The sequence below is a fragment of the Hermetia illucens genome, chromosome 1, assembly GCF_905115235.1.
Source record: "Hermetia illucens chromosome 1, iHerIll2.2.curated.20191125, whole genome shotgun sequence".
Taxonomy (NCBI): domain Eukaryota; kingdom Metazoa; phylum Arthropoda; class Insecta; order Diptera; family Stratiomyidae; genus Hermetia; species Hermetia illucens.
In genome coordinates, this window is record NC_051849.1 from 2,189,112 (window position 1) to 2,209,512 (window position 20,401).

Consider the following 20,401-nt stretch of genomic DNA (forward strand, 5'->3'; position numbering starts at 1 on the left):
TGACCAGAATAGATAACTCTTTGGATGGAGTTAGGTTTATTTTCGGACACCTTCTGTTACATCGTACATATATCATATATCGTATCGTATATAAAATCACACATATTTACAATTTAACCCACTTACATATTTCAATTCAAACAGATATTAATATTAACTTCATCTTCTTCATTCCATACTTCCAACATTGCTTGCATGATTTTTCTCTTCATCTTTTTCCTTGAGAAATCACTACTCAGGTTTCGTAGCTCATTGGCTACAAATTCTGCAAAAGTGTCACACTCGTCGCGTGTTGAATTAGAATCTCTTGAAAGTCTTGGCTTTTTCGCAACCGTTTGGTGGATGATAGTACTGTTACTTGCCTCAAAGGGGCTTGCACTCACTTTCGGAGTAGACGCTTGAAGGGGGTGCTCTACATATTGATGATCTTCCTCGACGATCAGGTTCAAAGCTGTAGGCATTTCAATTGTTTGATTCTGTTGGGGTTCTGCTTCCTGTGTTTCATACACCTGCGTGTTTGCTTGTTGAGTAGACTCCTGTTTCAAGAATGATGTGGTTTCAGCTGCCTCAACGCATTCTTCAGATTCAATATTTGTATGTTCGCAAGGCGTTGGCGAATCGGGAAAGGTATTCTGAAAAATTCGAGAAATGACGTTGAGCAGAAATGTTTTAAAGTTAGTGTTTAAATAATGGTTAATTTAAAGGTAAATTCACCGTTTCTAAACTTGATACCATACTTTCTCAGAGGGATTATTGGAAAAACAACTTTTTTTTTATTCATACACCAAATCTGCTAAGTACAGGGTGCGGCAGCATAACTTCCTTTTTTTAAATGCGCGCCACTCAGTTAGTTGATGTCATAGCGGAGCGCTAGTGGTCTCGTTCGAGAGGGGATACTGTAAAGTTTTGTCCCGACACGGTTCAGTCGCCATCATGCGTTGGAATAGTGAGGAGCGTGCCTTTGCCGCTGAGGTTTACTTTTCAAGCGGGTGTTCGGTTATTGCAACACAGCGTGCATTTCGGAATCGCTTTAATTTAGCCCCGTTGGCTCCCGTCCCAGACCGCAAATCAATTGTTACATGGGTCACTACATTCAGACAAACTGCAAGTGCGACAAAAGGAAGAACTGGAGTCCCTCGGCCCGTTAGATCACCTGAGAACATTGAAGCAGTGAGAGCGTCAATGTTGCGATCGCCACGGCGTTCTGCGTGCAAACACGCATCTGCCCTTGGACTATCAGATCCTTCTGTGAGAAGAATTCTTCGTGATGATCTTCATTTTCATCCCTATAAGATGGCGATAGTGCAGGAACTTTCAGAACGTGACTTCAATTCTCGGATGAACGTGTGTCAGCTTCTTCTTGATGTCGTTCCCGAGGGTGCTATTGTTTTTTTTTTAGCGATGAAGCCCATTTTCATTTGTGTGGGTCGGTTAACAAACAAAACATGCGCTACTGGGCTAACACCAACCCTCGAGAATTGCATCAAAAGCCTTTGCATTCACCCAAAGTCACAGTGTGGTGTGCAATTTCCTCAGCTGGAATTATTGGTCCCTGGTTTTTAGAGGAAAATGAGGTTACAGTGACAGTGAATTCGGACCGGTACGTAAACATGCTACAGAATTTGTTTTTCCCCACGGCTCGAAAATTTGGATTTGGGGGACACTTGGTTCCAACAAGACGGCGCAACAGCACACACTTCAAGAGCATCGATGGCTGTTTTGAGGGAACACTTTCCAGAGCGCCTTATCTCAATTAGAGGCAATTTGGAATGGCCGGCACGCTCTCCCGATCTGTCCCCTTGTGATTTTTTTCTATAGGGTTTTTTTTTGAAATCCCGTGTTTATGTGAACCGTCCAAGAACCCTACAAGATTTGAAGACCAACATCCAAGAAGAAATTGCCAACATAACACCTGCTATGCTAACAAGAGTCATGACAAACGCTAGAAATGGGTTTACGCAATGTATGGAGAATGGGGGACGTCACCTAACAGATTTGATCTTCAAAACAAAGTAAATAAAAACTTTAGACATGTACCTACATTATAAAAAATAAATAAATATTTTCCGATGCATACAATAGTTTTTATTGAGTTTTGAAAAAAGGAAGTTATGCTGCCGCACCCTGTACTTTACAATTTACGTAAAAACTAAAATCAACATCCTCCCCTTGCATGTGCCGCCCTCCCTTAAGCTCCTCGTGAATTTATGTGACTCACTCTGGGCGTGGATTTTCATACTGCCCGAATGTTTACAAAATTTCGTTTAAATCGGTGTAGCCGTTTTGAAGAAAAAGTGCGTATGACCGATAGACAGTGAATCGATTTTAACAAGCTTTTATTTTATACAAAACCTTGAAAATTGGTGATGCTAACAAGGGTAGCACCAACTTTTTGAATGCGATATGTCGATATCATAGATTTTGTTTTATTTTCAGTGATACGTAGACCTATCACTTCCCAGTTTAGTCGATCAAGATTTAATTCTGGGTTCCTAAAGATTAAGCAAGTATATTGATGTCCTGCGATCTGTTGATTTGAGGAATAACATCACTTCGGTGCTAACAGATTTTTCACACAACATATCCAAGTGCTAACTTGAAGAGCGTTGGAGCCAGACTTGTCGGAAGTTGTCAGTTAATTCATGATTAAAAGTCGGTCGTAGTCATGCCACTTTCACAATTTGGAGGTGTTTCGGTGATATTTCAGACTTCAACGTAATATTATACAATATTTTTCTGTTATATCATACAATTGTTCCAAATCCGTAAATATCTTGTGTACATCAATGTTGTATTCCTACCCCTTCTCCAGCGCGAGTTGTACTAAGAAAACTTGGTCCGTAGTCAACCTCCATATCCTTCAACAGATGATTTGATTTTCTTTCCGAGAGTTTTAGTTCGAGTTTTATAAAACGTAGACAACAATGACATCCTTCCATACTTTTCGCAACAAAGTTTACCGCCCTCGGGAAGGAAGTAGTATGAAGTCATGTGGCAGTTTTGAGGTTTTTCCGCAGATATAAAAACAGTAAATCTTTGGAGAGAGCTTCTGGAAGTGGAGAAGCGAATCGAATAACAACGGGGCGTTTCAAAGGAAATTTGTCTAAAAACCGGCTAGTTATATTCAACCAAATAAGCAGTGAACTTTCGCAATGTCATCAAATAAATATCAGGTCGAGAAGTGTACGTAGACGCCCACAAGAAATAGGTCTTCAAACAAGACGACCACGAAAAAAGCCGACACTAACGGCTAAAATGCGTACTGTTCGTTTAAAATTTACAAAATAATATCAATTTTGGACACAGACGGAGGGCAATATTTACGAATCATAAATTATGAAACAAAAATAAACCTCTGCCAACTCAATGGAGTCCTGATCTAAATGCGATCGCCAGGCTTTCAAGTCACCATCCAGTGTATCAAGCTACCGATGTTTCGGCCGTCCTTTTAGTCGCTTACTATCGAGTTCGATGTTCTGATCAATCTTGGCTAGTGAATTCTCGTTAGCGCGAATTACGTGGCCATACCATCGAAGACACCTATCTCGCAATATCTATCGCGGATATCTTTTTTTCAGATGTAACTAGTCCAATGCAACATCTTCGTCTATATTACCGCAGGATGCCGTTCATTGTCTCTTATAGTCGGCTAATACTTAGAACCATAGACGGCAACAGGGCGGACAAAGCTGTACATTTTAAATTTGAGATGTTCATTGATACGTCGATCACAAAGCCGACCAGTTGCAGTGCGCCACTTCATTCAGGTTGCGCTAATACGTGAAGCATAATGCAGTTTTCCATTGGCTGATAGCATTGACCCGAGATATTTAAATCACTCAGTTCTGGGCAGGTCACTGTCGCTGACAGTGATTGTGCTTGTCTCATGAGGATCGGTCGTCAAAAACTCAGTTTTATTCAGATTTAATCTGAGACCGTGTTGCATGTGTTGCATGGCAATGTCTGTAACCTGCCCTTCGAGATACTTAAATCGCTCAGTTTTGGCAATGGCAGTAACCTGCCAAAGTGGTCAAAGAGTAGTATAGGTCCCAGGGCGAAACGTGGATTGGTACCCACGATGGAACATAAAACCTGGGAAATGCCTGCTGAACCAACACCAACAGCTGTACTACCAAACCCTATCTCCACCTCCACGTGGTGATCGCTGGGAGCTCTTTCTTAACGAAAAGCTGCAGACGGAGAAGGATGAAGGCGAGTCTCCCGCGCCTAAAAACGGGACAAATTGTACCAACTGGTCCTCCAGGTTGGGGGTTGGGTAGGGCTAACAACCCTACACGGAAAACAACTTGTTACGAAGCCACAACAGGAGCCTCGGACAGGACGGATTTTAAAACGACGGACCCGGCAAAGAACACGGAATAACGATTTGCGCATTTTCTCATGGAACGTGCGCTCCCTGTACAGAGATGAAGCTGACGAGCAGCTAGCCGATACCCTGTCCCAATATCGGGCTGATATAACAGCGTTGCAAGAGATGCGATGGACAGGGACCGGTTTCCTGGAGAAGAGCATATAGCGGTCATCCAGTAAACCATGTGCTCGGAGTAGGTTTCTTAATCAGCCAAAAAATGAAATCTTTTGTTATCGGCTTTGAAAACATAAGCGAACGGCTATGCACTCTGCGCTTGCGAGGCAAGTTTAGAAATATAAGCCTCATCAACGTTCACGCCCCTACAGAGGAGACTGCAGAGTCGGAGAAGGATACCTTCTACGAGGCAGTAGAACGAACCCTCAAAGCCTGTCCCAGATATGATATCAAAATCATACTTGGGGATTTTAACAGCCAAGTAGGGAAGGAGCCCGTATTCAGGCGATACGTTGGCTCCCATAGCTTACACGAAAATACAAATGATAACGGACTGCGGACTATTCAATTAGCAGGGTCACACGAAATTGTTGTTGGAAGTACCTGGTTTGCGCGGAAAGCGGTCCACAAACATACGTGGGCCTCTCCAGACGGGACCACTTTCAACCAAATTGACCATGTGTTGATCGAACGCCGCCACCTCTCAGCCTTGATGAATGTCAGAATATATAGGGGGCCAATATAGACTCGGATCACTATCTCGTTGGCATGGTGCTCCGAGCTCGAACAACAATACCAACTAGAATCCCCTCTGACAATCAGGTGAGAGTGAACACTGAAGCCATCCACAACACAACCCTCCGCGACACCTATAAGAGGGAAATGGATGCTGCAATAACCGCAGTCAACAGAGTACCTGGAGATGAAGCATCAACAAATGATCTCCACAACCACCTGAAGAACGTTATTATTGATACGCCCACAAACATACTTAGCCGCAGCCGCAAAAGGAGTCGGAACGGCTGGTTTGACGATGAATGTAAACTAGCAGCGGAACGGAAGAATGCCGCATACTGAGTAATGTTGCATTCTCAAAGAACGCGGGCACGCGCGGAGACTTATCACGAACTCCGCCCTCCGTTGGAGAACCAACAGGTCTGTGAATTAGAAAAGTACAGGGAGCAACCGCAGCAGGCACGGAAGTTTTACCAACAAGTCAGCAGGATGAAGCCTTATACACCTCGATGCTCGTCCTGCCGAGACAAAGAGGGAAATCTGATTTCCGACAGAATAGGAATATTAGAGCGATGAGTTGAGTACTTTGATGAGCTACTGAACAACCAGAACATCGGCGAGTTGGAGGCCCCGCCAACTGAAGACGAACGGGCAAATACTGCCACCACCAAGTTTAGGAGAAACAGTCCGTGCAATTCATCGGCTAAAAAATCATAAGTCGCCAGGAGCCGATGGAATTACAGTCGAATTGGTTAAATATGGAGGCGACCAGTTATACCAAGTGGTTCATCAACTTATGCTCAAGGTATGGGGCAGTGAATCAATTCCTGACGATTGGCAACGAGGCATTATCTGTCTCATACATAAAAAGGGAGATATCACACAGTGCAGCATTTATAAGAGGTGTCATGTTGCTGAGTACCATCTGTAAGACATTCTCCGCTATCTTGCTAGGCCGGATAACCCCATACGTCCAGAACATCATTGGCCCACAAGAAAGATGCTTCACTCCAGGCAAATCAGCAACAGATCAGATTTTCTCTCTGTGGCAAGCGATGGAAAAACTGTTGGAATATGGACAACAGCTGCAACTTCTATTCATCGACTTTAAAGCCGCCTATGATACCATAGCCAGGGTAAAACTGTACCCGGCCATGAGAGAATTCGGTATCCCGACGAAACTTATAAGACTGACTAGGCTGACCCTGACCAATGTGCGAGGCCAGATAAAAGCAACAGGATCACTCTCAAGACCATTCGACATCAAAAACGGTCTACGGCAAGGGGATGCGCTATCATGCGTCCTCTTTAACCTGGCCCTGGAGAAAGTGATCCGTGATGCTGAGGTAAATGCAAGAGTTACGGTCCTCTTCAAGTCCACCCAACTACTGGCCTATGCTGACGATATCGACATCATGGGAAGAACCACCCGAGACGTACAAACTGCCTTCATCCAGATCGAGCAGGCGGCCATCAAGGCGAGATCTTGGGCTGCACATCAATGAAGGCAAGACAAAATATATGGTGGCAACGTCAGCACCGAAGACGAACCAACCAACAACATCAAACCGCACTGGTCAAACGGGAAGAATAAGGATAGGAGAATACAACTTTGAGACCGTTGACAATTTCTCCTATCTAGGGTCGAAAATCACAACCGATAACAGCTACGATGATGAAATCCAAGCACGGTTGTTGTCAGCCAACAGGACCTATTTCAGCTTACAAAGACTGTTCCGCTCGAAACGTCTCACCATAGGGTCAAAGCTCTTCCTGTACAAGACTATGATCTTGCCAGTCCTCATGTATTCCTCGGAAACTTGGGTTCTTAGCAAGAAAAATTGCGAACTCTTGGCCGCGTTCGAGAGAAGAATCCTCCGAAGAATTTTTGGCCCCCTACATGAGGATGGACGATTCCGTAGCCTACATAACGATGAAATCTATGAGCGATACCATGACCGTCAGGTTGTGGATTAAATCCAGCTCAATAGGTTACGGTGGGCGGGTCACTTAATCCGTATGGATGAGGATGATCCCACCCGGAAAATCTATAAGGGCAATATCTATGGTAGAAAAAGAAGACGAGGCAGACCTTGCCTAAGATGGAGCGATGGCGTAGGCCAGGACGCCAGGCAGCTTTTGAGGATGTCGAATTGGTGGACCTCGGCGCAAAACCGGGATGTCTGGAGTTCCTTATTAAGCCAGGTCTAGCCGGATACCGATTGTTGCGCCGTTGATGATGCTGATGGGACATCAACCGGATTGGAACTATGGTATTTTCTAAGCAGTCAGATGGTCTTTTACCTCCCCACTCGCTAGGTTGATGAGATAATTTACTAGGTGCACTTCAACGAGTCCTTTTTTAGAGTTTGTGATTCTTCTCATTTGTTAACACTTACCGTGTCGTTTCCGTAGCCAGCTCGGTGCGAAATAAACTTCCTCAGAAACAACAATCGATCGAAATGTTCCCACCTGACGGCATAGCCACTGTCCTTAACATCCTTGCTACGTCTCTCGCGTTTCTTCAGTTCAAAATTAAATTGATTCCGCAAGTTGTGAATTTTCTTGGCGAACTGTTCCTTGGTAATGTTTAATGTTCCGCATACTTTCCGAATCGCTTCGTCTCGTTTCATCCGATTTTTATATTCGGCTGTCTTGAAATTCCACAGACATTCGTTCGCCTCGTACAAGCTTATGAGTTCGGAAACCTTCTCAGGGGTCCAGATTGGCGAGTTTTTGGCTGACATGGTTGGAAAATCCCAACGGAATTAAGTAACACGAAATATTCTTTATTTCAAGCAATAAAATGGCGAGCACTTCTGAATTGACATACGCAAATGTCATGATATCGTGTAATAAGATTTTATTCACAATAGTGAGAGATTTACACGCCGTACGACATGCGATAAAGTATGTCGGGCAATATGTTGCATGCGTAAATAAGTTACTGAGCAAATTCAACCACACAATTCCTTCTTTTATGAATGATCTATGTCCGCTGAATGATTTTTTAATAAATTCGAACGGTTTTGAATGAAAACATGGATGATTTGCTCCTGGAAAACCACAAACGTCTTATTGCTCGCATGCATGGAGGCACTGATCAGCTGAGAATCATGCAATTATGGCCCGAACAGCCGGCATCATGCGACCGTCAACGTGACAACAAACAAACTCGCTTGTAAGCTGTGAACGCGACCTGTCAGACGATCCCACGTAAATATTCCGCGACCGCCTGTAAACTCTACGCAAAAGTAGCGAAAAGTTCCTCGTAAAAGTCAGTGCCATCTTCCTTCTAGTTCATATTTAGCTTCTAAAATGGTAGATCCTAACTTTATCGAAGTCAATGAAATCAAAGATTTCAGTACGTACCTGGCGAGTGTAAGTGGCTGGTCAATATCAAGGGGTGGAATACGATTGTCTATTGTTTTGATGTTTTCAGATCGAGTGGAAGGACCCGTGGCTAATAGTCCTGGTTTCGATGCACTTACTCACCACCGCGACTGCCGTGCTAACAAGGAATCATGGAACATTCCAAATAGTTTTGTTTCTGGTATTATGTGAGTTGGCTTACACTTGAGAGGACAATGAATGCTTTCAAACGTCCATAATTAAACCTAGATATATTCATATATTATCTTAACCCTCAAATCCTCACGCTTTCCGACAATATATAAACAACATCAACGCCAAAACCAAAAGAACGAACAACATCGAATCGCACTGGTCAAACGGAAACAATGAAGATTGGAGATTACAACTTTGAGGCCGTTGAAAATTCCTCCTATCTAGGATCGAAAATCACGACCGATAACAACTATGACGATGAAATCTGCGCACGGTTGTTGGCTGCCAACAGAGCCTATTTCAACTTACAAAAACTGTTCCGCATGAAACGTCTCACCATAGGGTCAAAGTTCTTACTGTACAAGGCAATGATCTTGCCAGTCCTCATGTATTCCTCGGAGACTTGGGCTCTTAGCAAGAAAAATTGCGAACTCTTGGCCGCGTTCGAGAGAAGAATCCCCCGAAGAATTTTTTGCCCCCTAGAAGAGGATGAATGATTCCGTAGGCTATATAATGACGAAATCTATGAGCGATACCACGACCGGTAGAGGATAAAATCAACGGGTCACTTAATCCGTATGGATGAGGATGATCCCACCCGGAAAGTCTATAGGGGAATATCTATGGTAGAAAGAAGACGAGGCCTGAGATGGAGCGATGGAGTAGGTCAGAACGCCAGACAGCTTTTAGGGATATCGAATTGGTGGACCTCGGCGCAAAACCGGGATGTCTGGAGTTCCTTATTAAGGCAGGCCTAAACCGGATACCGGTTGTTGCGCCGTTCTTTCTTCTTTTTCTTGAGCCTTTGTCCCGTTCAAAAGCAGGGTCAGCTCGTCGTGATCGGCTTCGCCATTTGGCTCTATCGAATGCCTGATCTGGGTGAAATCTCGAGGCTTTCAAATCCCCATCTAGCGTATCAAGCCACCGTTGTTTAGGTCTGCCTTTTGGTCGTTTACCATCGACTTCGATGTTCAGACAAATCTTGGGAAGTGAATTCTCGTTTGCACGAATTGCGTGACCATACCATCGAAGACGCCTTTCTCGCAACTTTTCCACGATCGGTGCAACCCCATAACGATCGCGGATATCCTCATTTCGGATGTGATCTAAACGTGTAACGCCACTAGTCCAACGTAGCATCTTCGTCTCCATTACCGCAAGACGCCGTTCATTGTCTTTTATGGTCGGCCAACACTCAGAACCATAGAGAGCGACTGGACGGACAACATTGCGGTAAATTTTAGATTTGAGACGTTCGTTGATACGTCGATCACAAAGAACATCAGTTTTGCAACGCCACTTCATCCAGGTTGCGTTAAGCGTTCACAAGCGGGGTCAGCTCGTCGTGATCGGCTTCGCCATTTGCCTCTATCGAATGCCTGATCTGGGTGCAATCTCGAGGCTTTCAAATCCCCATCTAGCGTATCAAGCCACCGTTGTTTAGGTCTGCCTTTTGGTCGTTTACCATCGACTTCGCTGTTCAGACCAATCTTGCCAAGTGAATTCTCGTTTGCACGAATTGCGTGACCATACCATCGAAGACGCCTCTCTCGCAACTTTTCCACGATCGGTGCAATCCCATAACGATCGCGGATATCCTCATTTCGTATGTGATTTAAACGTGTGACGCCACTAGTCCAACGTAACATCTTCGTCTCCATTACCGCAAAATGCCGTTCATTGTCTTTTATGGTCGGCCAACACTCAGAACCACAGAGAGCGACTGGACGGACGATATTGCGGTAAATTTTAAATTTGAGACGTTCGTTGATACGTCGATCACAAAGAACGCCACTTCATCCAGGTTGCGTTTTTTGCGTGAAGCAATTTCATAACGCAGTTCTCCATTGGCTGATAGCGTTGACCCGAGGTATTTAAATCGTTCAGTTCTGGGCAGATCACTGCCGCTGACAGTAATTGTGCCTGTTTCATGGGGATCGATCGTCAAAAATTCAGTTTTGTTTAAATTCAATCTGAGACCGTGTTGCATGAGGAAATCATTCCATTTTTGAACAAATTGCTCGAGATGATGTTTGCTATCAGCTGCTAGGAAAACATCATCTGCATAAAGCAGTGTGTAGGGCGCTGGACGTTGGATATCCCGTGTGACGGTGTCCATAACAAGAACAAAGAGGAGTGGTGGGAGGGCGCTTCCTTGATGAGCACCAACAAAGACATGAAGCGGTTTTGATACACCCGTCATACTTCGAACTTTACTTTTCGGATCGTGGTAGAGCAATTGAACCCAGCGCACGAGTTCTTCTGGCACGAAGTGTTGTCGTAAAGCATACCAGATGAGTTCGTGTGGTACACGGTCAAACGCTTTCTCTAGATCCAGAAATGCAATGTAAAGAGGGCGATGCTTCTCACGGTGTTTTTCCATGAGTAACCGCGCAGCGTGTATTGCGTCAGTAGTTCCACAGTTCTTGACAAATCCGGCTTGATTCACGGTTATTTCAACGATTTCACGAATACGGTTGTCAAGAATGCGTTCAAAAATCTTCATGATATGGGAAAGTAACCGGATCGGACGGTAATTTGAACATTCTGCTGGGCTACCTTTCTTTTTCCATATTGGAACAGTGGTACTTTCTTGCCAGTCAGATGGTGTTCTTCCTTCCTGAATATCCCGGTTAAAGAATTCACTGAGCCACAGTGTTGGGTCCCAGCTCTTCGCTTTCCAGAGCTCAGATGCGATGTCGTCAGGTCCTGTTGCTTGCCCCGATTTCATTTGTTTTATTGCCTCCTCGACTTCAGTTGCGCTGATTGGTGGAACTGGTCCAAATGTCGGCAATGATTGTGGAAGTGGAGGATGAGCAAATTCTTCAGTTGAAATCTGCTCGAAGTATTCTAGCCATCTATCCGTTGCGGTTCGACGGTTGGTAAGCAAAGTACCGTTCTTGTCATTAACGCAACAGAAGTGTTCGATATCCTGTGTGCGTGCATTATGGCTTTAGCAAGTCGATACAGATCTCTCTCGCCATCCCGAGTCTCCAGTTTGTCGGAAAGATTTTTGAATTGGTTCGCTCGGGTGACAGCCACTGCTTTCTTTGCTTCCCGGTTGGCATTCTTATAAATTTGCCAATTAGCAGGCGTTTTACCGTCGAGAAATTTGTGGTAGAGGCGTTTCTTTTCACGGACCTTCATTTCAACATCATCATTCCAAAGCCAAAGGCTTGGTGACCCCGAGGGTTGCAGAGGCCGCTTTGTGGATCGTGTCTATCATTTGGTTCCATGATTCTTCCACATTCGTAATGGTTGGCAATCGTATGAGTGAGACCGTTTCTTCTTTCTTCTCATCAAATCGCCACCATTTAATGCGCGACGGGCCAGTGCGTTCCTCACGCTGTTTTATCGGGGGCTTAATTCGCAGGACGGCAATCAACGGCCGATGTTGAGGTGCGATGGTCTCATAGGGAACGACTTTGCAATCAGTGACAGTGGTAAAATGTTGGTGTCTTACGAGGATATAGTCGATTTGCGTTTTACTGTCCCCACTATAAAATGTAGGAAGATGAGACAATCGCTTGATGAACCATGTATTCATAAGTACAAGGTCATGGGTGTCCGCAAAATCGATTATACGCTCGCTACCCTCATTGGGCGCTCCGAACCCCTTTCACCATGGCACCTGTTACCGTCTGCCTTTTCACCCACATGACCATTAAGGTCGCCGGCGATGATTATATAGTCGTCAGCAGGCACGTGACAAGTCTTTTCATCGAGAAGTTGCCAGAAGGTATCTTTCAGATAGACCCTCCTGAAAGTACACCACCCGGGAGAACGGGTGAGAGAAGTGGTAGGGAGAGAGTTGACGGTTCTTGCAACCCCTTCAACACGCAAGCGTTGCAAGGGGAACTGGAACACTGCGAAAGCGGTTGTTACCCATCAAAAGGTGAGAGCTTCCATACTATCCTTTGAACATTTCAAAGCACCTGGCATGGACGGCATCTATCCGACAATGCTAAAAGAGGGTATGGAGCATTTAGAGCGACCTCTAAGAAATATTTTTCGAGGATGTCTTGCTCTGGGCTACGTGCCTTCTTCTTGGCAACAGGTTAAGGTAGTTTTCATACCGAAACCTGGGAAAGATGACTATTCTAATCCAAAGAACTTCAGATAGATCAGCTTGACTTCATTCTTGCTGAAAGGTTTGGAGAGACTGGTGGAGCGTCACATTCGCGGAAACGCACTTAGGTCACACCCACTTAGTGAAAACCAACATGCTTACCAACGTGGAAAGTCCTGTGAGTCTGCTCTTCATTCTTTGGTCACAAAGATGGAGGATGCAACTTTGAATGGTGAGTACGCGATGGGGGTATTCGTAGACATTGAAGGGGCTTTTGACTGTGCGCCTTTTCAAAAACTTTGTGATGCCGCCAGAGCGCATGGTGTTGATGATGCTTTAATTAAGTGGATCCATGCTATGCTAACGCAAAGATTGTTGTGCGCTGAGGTAGGGGTCGATCGCTACCTGACAACGGAAGCAACGAAGGGCTGCCCCCAAGTAGGTGTGCTTTCGCCGCTTCTGTGGAATATGCCATTACACGCCCAAGCTTATGCTGATGACGTGGCTGTACTTGCTGTTGATCGGGATCTTGGAACGGTGTGTAGGAATATACAGCGTGCCGTTGATTTGATAGACAGCTGATGCCTTAGACATGGTTTGTCAGTTAATCCAAATAAAACCACAATGGTTTTATTCACAAAAAGGAGAAAACTGGATGGACTTTGTCTCCCTGAGATAAGGGGTACTACCCTCCGACTCTCCGAAGAAGTGAAATATCTGGGAGTCACTCTAGATAAAAAACTTCTTTGGAACAAACATGTAGAGGTAAAGATGTAACGAGCTCTCACAGCTTATGGGCTGTTCAGACGGACCTTTGCCTCGACATGGGGACTCAGGCCTCATGTGGTAATGTGGATATACGTTGGCATCATTAGGCCGATTTTCGTATATGCATCCGTAATGTGGTGGCTAAGGTGAGACAAAAAGGTTTTCACCGTAAACTAGCCGCACTGCAAAGAACTGTTTGTCTGGGTATCACTGGTGTCATGAGCACGACATCCGGCGCAGCTCTGAATGCACTACTCAATTTGCAGCCTCTGGATATATTTATTCAAAGCACTGCAATGAGAGCAGCTCATAAACTAATTCGATTAGATCTATGGGAAAACAACGGATGTGGGGGGCACAGAGCATTGGAAGAGTTACTGGGAGGACTGAATCCAGTTCTTACAATGCCTTCCGATTCTCGTGTCCCCATACATCTGTTTGGTAGAAGATGTGAAGTTACCCTGAAGCGTAGAGAGGACTGGGAAGACCCAGAGGAATGCGTGGCGGGATATACGGAAGTCTTCTACACCGATGACTCAAAAACAGAAGAGGGTTATGGAGCCGGAGTCTACCTCTCGAATAAAAACGAGAAGTGGGCTTTTCCTTTGGGACAATATGCAACGGTTTTTCAAGCCGGAGTTTATGCGATCCTAAGGGTGGCAAACTGGGTGATTGACGAGCGGTTGAAGGGCGGGCGCATCGCAATCTGCAGTGACAGTCAAGCTGCACTGAGGGCATTGAGCAGTCCTTTGATCACCTCGAAAATCGTTCAGGAATGCAGAAACCGTTTGAACTTTATGTCTAGATTCAATACGGTGGAACTACTCTGGGTACCTGGCCACTGTGGCATAGAGGGAAATGAAATCTCGGACGCTTTAGCGAAAGAGGGGTCAATCTCCCCTATGCCGGGACCGGAGCCAGCAATTGGAGTATCAGTGGCATTGGCTAAATCTGTTTTCAAAAACTGGGAACAAGTTTCCCATAATGACAGGTGACAGAGCCTAAATGCTGCTCGACACACCAAACTTTTGCTGCCAGAACCGAACATACGTACCGCAAAGTTTATCCTGTCGAAAAGCAGGAGGACTTGCAGGTGTATTGTGGGCATTCTGACAGGCCATAATTCACTAGCTGGGCATATGTTCAGAATAGGAATTACCGAAGATGATACGTGTCCCTCCTGTAATGAGGAAGCGGAATCCACGGAGCATTTCCTATGTGAATGCCCCGCCTATGGACGCATCAGGCATCAGATCTTTGATGTCGATGTTCTCCAATTGCGACGGGTAGCATAACATCCACTAACGGAAATCCTGCGATACGTTAACGAATCCGGAATATTCCGTTAGACGGGGGAGGCGAGTACAATGGGCCAACACGGCCTGAGTGCTCAGAAGCTGTAGCTTTTCCCCCACCATACACACACCCACACACACACATGTAATATTAATTTTAGCCAAATTTTCGGTTTTTATAAATTGTTTTTTTTTTTCGAATCTTGTACTGTCAATTTTACGTAAAATTTTCAATTCTCCTACGTAGTATCTCTTGTGTACTTTTCGGAAAGCATAAATGAATATGCTGCAGCGAATTGGCGACTGTTCTCTCGTCAGCAATACTTCGACAGTAATGGACTCTTCATATCAACTGTGTTTTCAGTGCCGATTCTGCTAAATTGTATGCTCTTGATTGTAAGTATTTATTGAAATTTGCATTATATTCTGTTTTTCATTAATTAATTTATCTGAAATAAATAACCATTGCGACTCTTAGGGCACCTGGCTTTACAATTCAACACAAATCATGGCAAAATTGAAGGTAGCGCAATTGAAACAAAAACTGAGGCAGGAAAGCAGCATCAATTCCATGAGCCATGAGAAAGCCGATTGATTGCAAATCTGTTATAAATCTCCATTTTTAATAATTGTTTTGTCTTTGCGGATTATAAATAGACTGTCTAGTTGTGAGATATTTGTACTATAAAGTGTGTGTTGTAATTATCATTTTTTGCGGATAATATACGGTAGGTGTTTTATACAACTTGTAAGTAAAAACATCATTAAAACTATTGTTTTTATTTCTGATGTTGTTTCTGATTGCTTTTCATTAATTGGAGGAATAGAAGCTGAATACGTTGAACTCTGAAGTACAGGGTGCGGCAGCAAAAATTCTGTAGGATGTTTACATACCGGTCCGAATTCACTGTCACTGTAACCTCATTTTCCTCAAAAAACCAGGGACCAATAATTCCAGCTGAGGAAATTGCACACCACACTGTGACTTTGGGTGAATGCAAAGGCTTTTGATGCAATTCTCGAGAGTTGGTGTCAGCCCAGGAGGGCATATTTTGTTTGTTAACCGATCCACACAAATGAAAATGGGCTTCATCGCTAAAAAAAACAATAGCACCCTCGGGAACGACATCAAGCAGAAGCTCACATGCGTTCATCCGAGAATTGAAGTCACGTTCTGAAAGTTCCTGCACTATCGCCATCTTATAGGGATGAAAATGAAGATCATCACGAAGAATTCTTCTCACAGAATGATCGAATAGTCCAAGGACAGATGCGTGTTTGCGCGCAGAACGCCGTGACGATCGCAACATTGACGCGCTCACTGCTTCAATGTTCTCAGGTGATCTAACGGGCCGAGGGACTCCAGTTCTTCCTTTTGTCGCACTTGCAGTTTGTCTGAATGTAGTGACCCATGTAACAATTGATTTGCGGTCTGGGACGGGAGCCAACGGGGCTAAATTAAAGCGATTCCGAAATGCACGCTGTGTTGCAATAACCGAACATCCGCTCGAAAAGTAAACCTCAACGGCAAAGGTACGCTCCTCACTATTCCAACGCATGATGGCGACTGAACCGTGTCGGGACAAAACTTTAGAGTATCCCTTCTTGAACGAGACCACTAGCGCTCCGCTATGACATCAACTAACTGAGTGGCGCGCATTTTAAAAAAGGAAGTTATGCTGCCGCACTCTGTATAATTAATAACGTTAAGTAAAATAAAAATGTTGAAATCAGGATAAGAGATAAAATATGGAACGCCGCTAAATCCTACCTAATTTCATCTGATTACAGGTCTCACAAGAGACTGACCGGATTGACCAAATACGTTGAATGCGCCGGAAAAACACTAAAGTGTCCCTTACAATTGACAGTATAAAGCGGTACACTGTTGGGGATTCAGTGAGAGTTTTTGTTGCAATCACGGCGTCAGGTCGTAAGCAAACTATTCCAATTATAGATCCATGTGTTCATGCTTAATGTTGAAACGGCCATTGATAAGAATAAGAATTCTGCAAGATTATTTGGAAAGGGTAGTCTGCAAGAAACTCGATATTGTGGGGTCAAGACCTAGGGCATGGAACAAGAACGGCGACAAGTTTTCTACCTGAGCAGTGTACGCGCTCAATATAATTCTGGCATTGCTATTTCTAAGGGTTTCCTCGACATCGTGAAAAAGCCTAGCGATTCAAGAACCAACATGATGATCATCACAACATTTCTTTACTTTACATTACTTGCGCCAAACAGATAACTCGACCCCATGGTGAAGAGAAACGCTTGATGTAAAAACCTGTAGACTGCCTGCCTGATGGTTAGCTTTTCACAAATTTACGAAGTCACTGCTCCTTAACATCGGCTATTGGTTGGTATCCTGGGCATAATACCAGCGGTGAGGTGTACACGCTTTCCTCGCGAATCGATGTTTCGCGGGAAAGGAGAGAAAATGATTTCACTTACGCAATTTTTAACTATCACAATCATCGCAAAAAAGAGAATGAATTTTCGGAATCACCATACAGGTTTTAGTATTGGCTACAATTTTAAAAAAGAGGAGTAGGGGCTAAAAATTAAACACTTAAGTCAAGGGCCCATTTTTAGGAATACCCAGTTGAAAAATCAGAAAAAAAATCGTCAAGTCGCCCTTTCATTCATATTTAAGAATCATGCTGGATTCAGACTCTACAAGTTGAGTGGGACTAAACCTAAAGCTTGACCTCGTATGCTGCTATTTGTTCATCTAAGACCGTCCGAACAAGATCTGATAAAGTTAGACTTTCCATTGATATCACAGAAGCTCCTACATTCAATTTATTTCTACCATTCTACTACTTAACATCTACTAGAAACAAGGCACCGCGTGAGATTTCATGACCATTTCTTTGATTTGGTTTGGGGAAAAATGCCTCATTTAAGGCTCCTCCAAGTTACTCTATGTTAGTAGACGCGAATCCGATCCAGGTTAAGGAGTATCACAGTTGTACAGTGCTATGTACCAACGGAGATTTCCAATATAGTGGAGAAGGATGTTTTCTACGAGCAATTACACGTAGTTTAGAGGAGGGTTCCTAAAGTTTTGATGGTGGTGGGTGATCTCAACTCAGAAGTTTGGACTGACCGACACCGTGTGCCGATCAGCAGTAGATTTAGGTGTTGTCTAATGGATATGCGCAACAAGAGTCCGCTATTTCTCGTAGGGGTGGAAAGCGGCGACCCCCCAAGTTCAACATCGACTGCAAGTATGACTCAGCTGTCGATCGATAGTTGGAGAGCTATTTTGCAGATATATTGTACGCAGACGGGGATAATGCGCTTTAATAAGCGAAATTCCGGGAAGTTCAACGTATTGTGCTCCGTGCCTGGTGAGGGAGACGGAGTGCATCAAGAAACAACTTGCATGTGGTCTCAAACTTTTCGATAGTCTTGTGAAGGACGTTAATGGCTGACTTCTCATCCACGATAACGAGCAATAGAAGAGGTGGAAAGAACATTTCACCATGGCTCTTAACCGTATATGAAGTTCCCCCTCTTGTGTATGAAAAGGCTAGTCACCGTAACATGCGGGTATGGACTGTTACTCCAAGCAGAAAAGAAACCATTTCGGCCATCAATGCACTCAAACGGAGTAGTCGTTGGGCTTGACGGTCTGGAGGGGTATCTGTGTGTTCCTTGCTGTAGCAAAGACAAAGGGAATAGAATAATCCTGGGACACATTAAAGAACTACGCTGATGACATCTATTTACTTTCTCACATGGTCATGGATCTTGGCCAAATGTATGTGAATTGGAAAGAAGAGCAGTTAGAGATGGACTGAAGATAAACAGCAGCAAAATCAAAATTCTCAGTCTGGTGGGTCATCGCACTCCCTCTATCTGCATTGATAGGCATAGCATCGAAGTGGTCGATTATAATCTAGGACGTGTGGTTTCTGCCGACGGTGGCAGCAAACTGATGTTTCCCGACCCATTGGCGGCGTGTGATGATGTTTAGAGGATTATGTTGATCAAGCAACCATCCTGGGGGGAAGGAAAAGAAATTGGCGAAGTTGTGTTGTGATGGCCTGCCCCCAAATACCAAAGCTTCATCAAAGTGCTCCGCCGACACGTGTTAGCTCGCTTCTGTGCTAGCCAGGCTCGGGAATGTAAGCCGGAGGTGGGGCGGCTTTATGCGCTTCGATCCCTGACGTATCATTATACAAAAACTCACGTGTCTATACCGATGCATGGGTTCACATGGAATCTTGAAAATACACAAACAAAGGGAATTGACGAAAGTCTAACGAAATAACCAATACGCGAGCTAAAATCCGAAAATAAAAAAATAAAAATAACGCGCGGGTGGAGCTTTAATTCTCCGCAATCGAGAGACAAGATCCACTACGGATCGCAGTCTCAATCATTGCTTCCTCTGCCTCAGATGGTTCCCTTCCTTCCTTGGCATTCTCAGGGCAATATGGGAGTAGTACATGGGAAGTGAACTCCACTATTATTCAAAAGCCCCAAGCCTTCGCGAAAAGGTGTTTCTGCGCCGAAGTAAGCTACCCAAACGAAGAGCTTGGTTAGCACATAGGCCTGGCACTCGTACGCACTGTAATTGGAAAGCGGAAGTCTCAGTGGATAGGTCACACTTTAAGGAGGTGCGGCAATTGCATTGCAGACTACGCTATACAGTGGAATCCACTCTCCCAAGAAGGCCGACGAGTGGGACGCCCCAAAGGGCACTTGACACAAAACAGTAGAGAAGGGCGCCGTCTCTCTCTGAAGCTCATTTCAGGTAATCTTGAACGATGGCTCGTAAGTGTGGTTGACGACTTATACCCCACCAAGGGGTAAATAGCAACAATATATGAAGGTACTCTGAGGTCGAGCGGGGATCAATAAAAATTGCGCCAAGATTTGCTTCGAATTTTTCAGTCCGAAATTCCTATCGAAGAGTATCGTTCTTTCTATGTTACTTTTCTGAATCTAGAGAAAACCTTTGATCGTATGATGTATAAACTCATCATCTGACATACACTAGCCCTAGAAAAAAATTATTTCACTCGATACTGTTCTGCAGCGAACCAAAGAGCTAGTTTGAATTATAGTAGGTAAATCAAAACCGCTGCGTGCCTCTCGGTATTCTTCTTTTTTCTTGTCATGGATACTGTCACGTGATCTAGTCAATATCCAGTTTTATCCATATAGCTTTAATCTACTTTATGATGTTTTAGAAGCGTCTCAAAACGAAGTTGATCTCGAGCAACTCGTGCAAATGTAGAATAATCCCCTTATGTACCACGGTATATGATGTAATCTGAGGAAAACAGAATTTCTGAACACCAACCCCAACAAATCGATTGTTGTGAGTGACAGCGAACTGCCCAGAACAAGACGATTTCAGTACTTTAGACTGATGCGCTCAGCCAATTGTGAGCTTATCATTATCTACCGCAGCGCTGTCCATAATGTTGCTTTCTATGGTTCCCAATGCTAGGCAGCCATAAAAAATGATGAACGACAAAATAGCAATTTCTAGTAAAAAATGTAATGAGGGGGCCCGCATAATATTCACACCGCCTCCTGGTCAGGGGGGTAGGGTAGGTATCAGTGGCCGCTCCTAGGAGCCCAATTAGCGCTTTGGTCCCCAAAGAATGGTTTACC

General features: G+C 44.3%; 2 protein-coding genes across 2 annotated transcripts; one reads left to right on the forward strand and one right to left on the reverse strand.

The window, feature by feature from the left end:
- Positions 1-30: 30 nt before the first annotated feature.
- On the reverse strand, positions 31-8,103 carry LOC119647068. The gene is made up of 2 exons (XM_038047825.1): positions 7,462-8,103; positions 31-632 (listed from the first exon to the last, which is right to left on the reverse strand). Exons 1-2 carry the CDS (start codon positions 7,807-7,809, stop codon positions 132-134), a joined length of 849 nt encoding a protein of 282 aa, XP_037903753.1. The 5' UTR covers positions 7,810-8,103; the 3' UTR covers positions 31-131.
- Positions 8,104-8,227: 124 nt separating this feature from the next.
- Positions 8,228-15,543, forward strand: LOC119647069 (transmembrane protein 18). Its single transcript, XM_038047827.1, has 4 exons — positions 8,228-8,443; positions 8,505-8,622; positions 15,009-15,157; positions 15,240-15,543. Exons 1-4 carry the CDS (start codon positions 8,381-8,383, stop codon positions 15,354-15,356), a joined length of 447 nt encoding a protein of 148 aa, XP_037903755.1. The 5' UTR covers positions 8,228-8,380; the 3' UTR covers positions 15,357-15,543.
- The last annotated feature ends 4,858 nt before the right edge of the window (positions 15,544-20,401 follow it).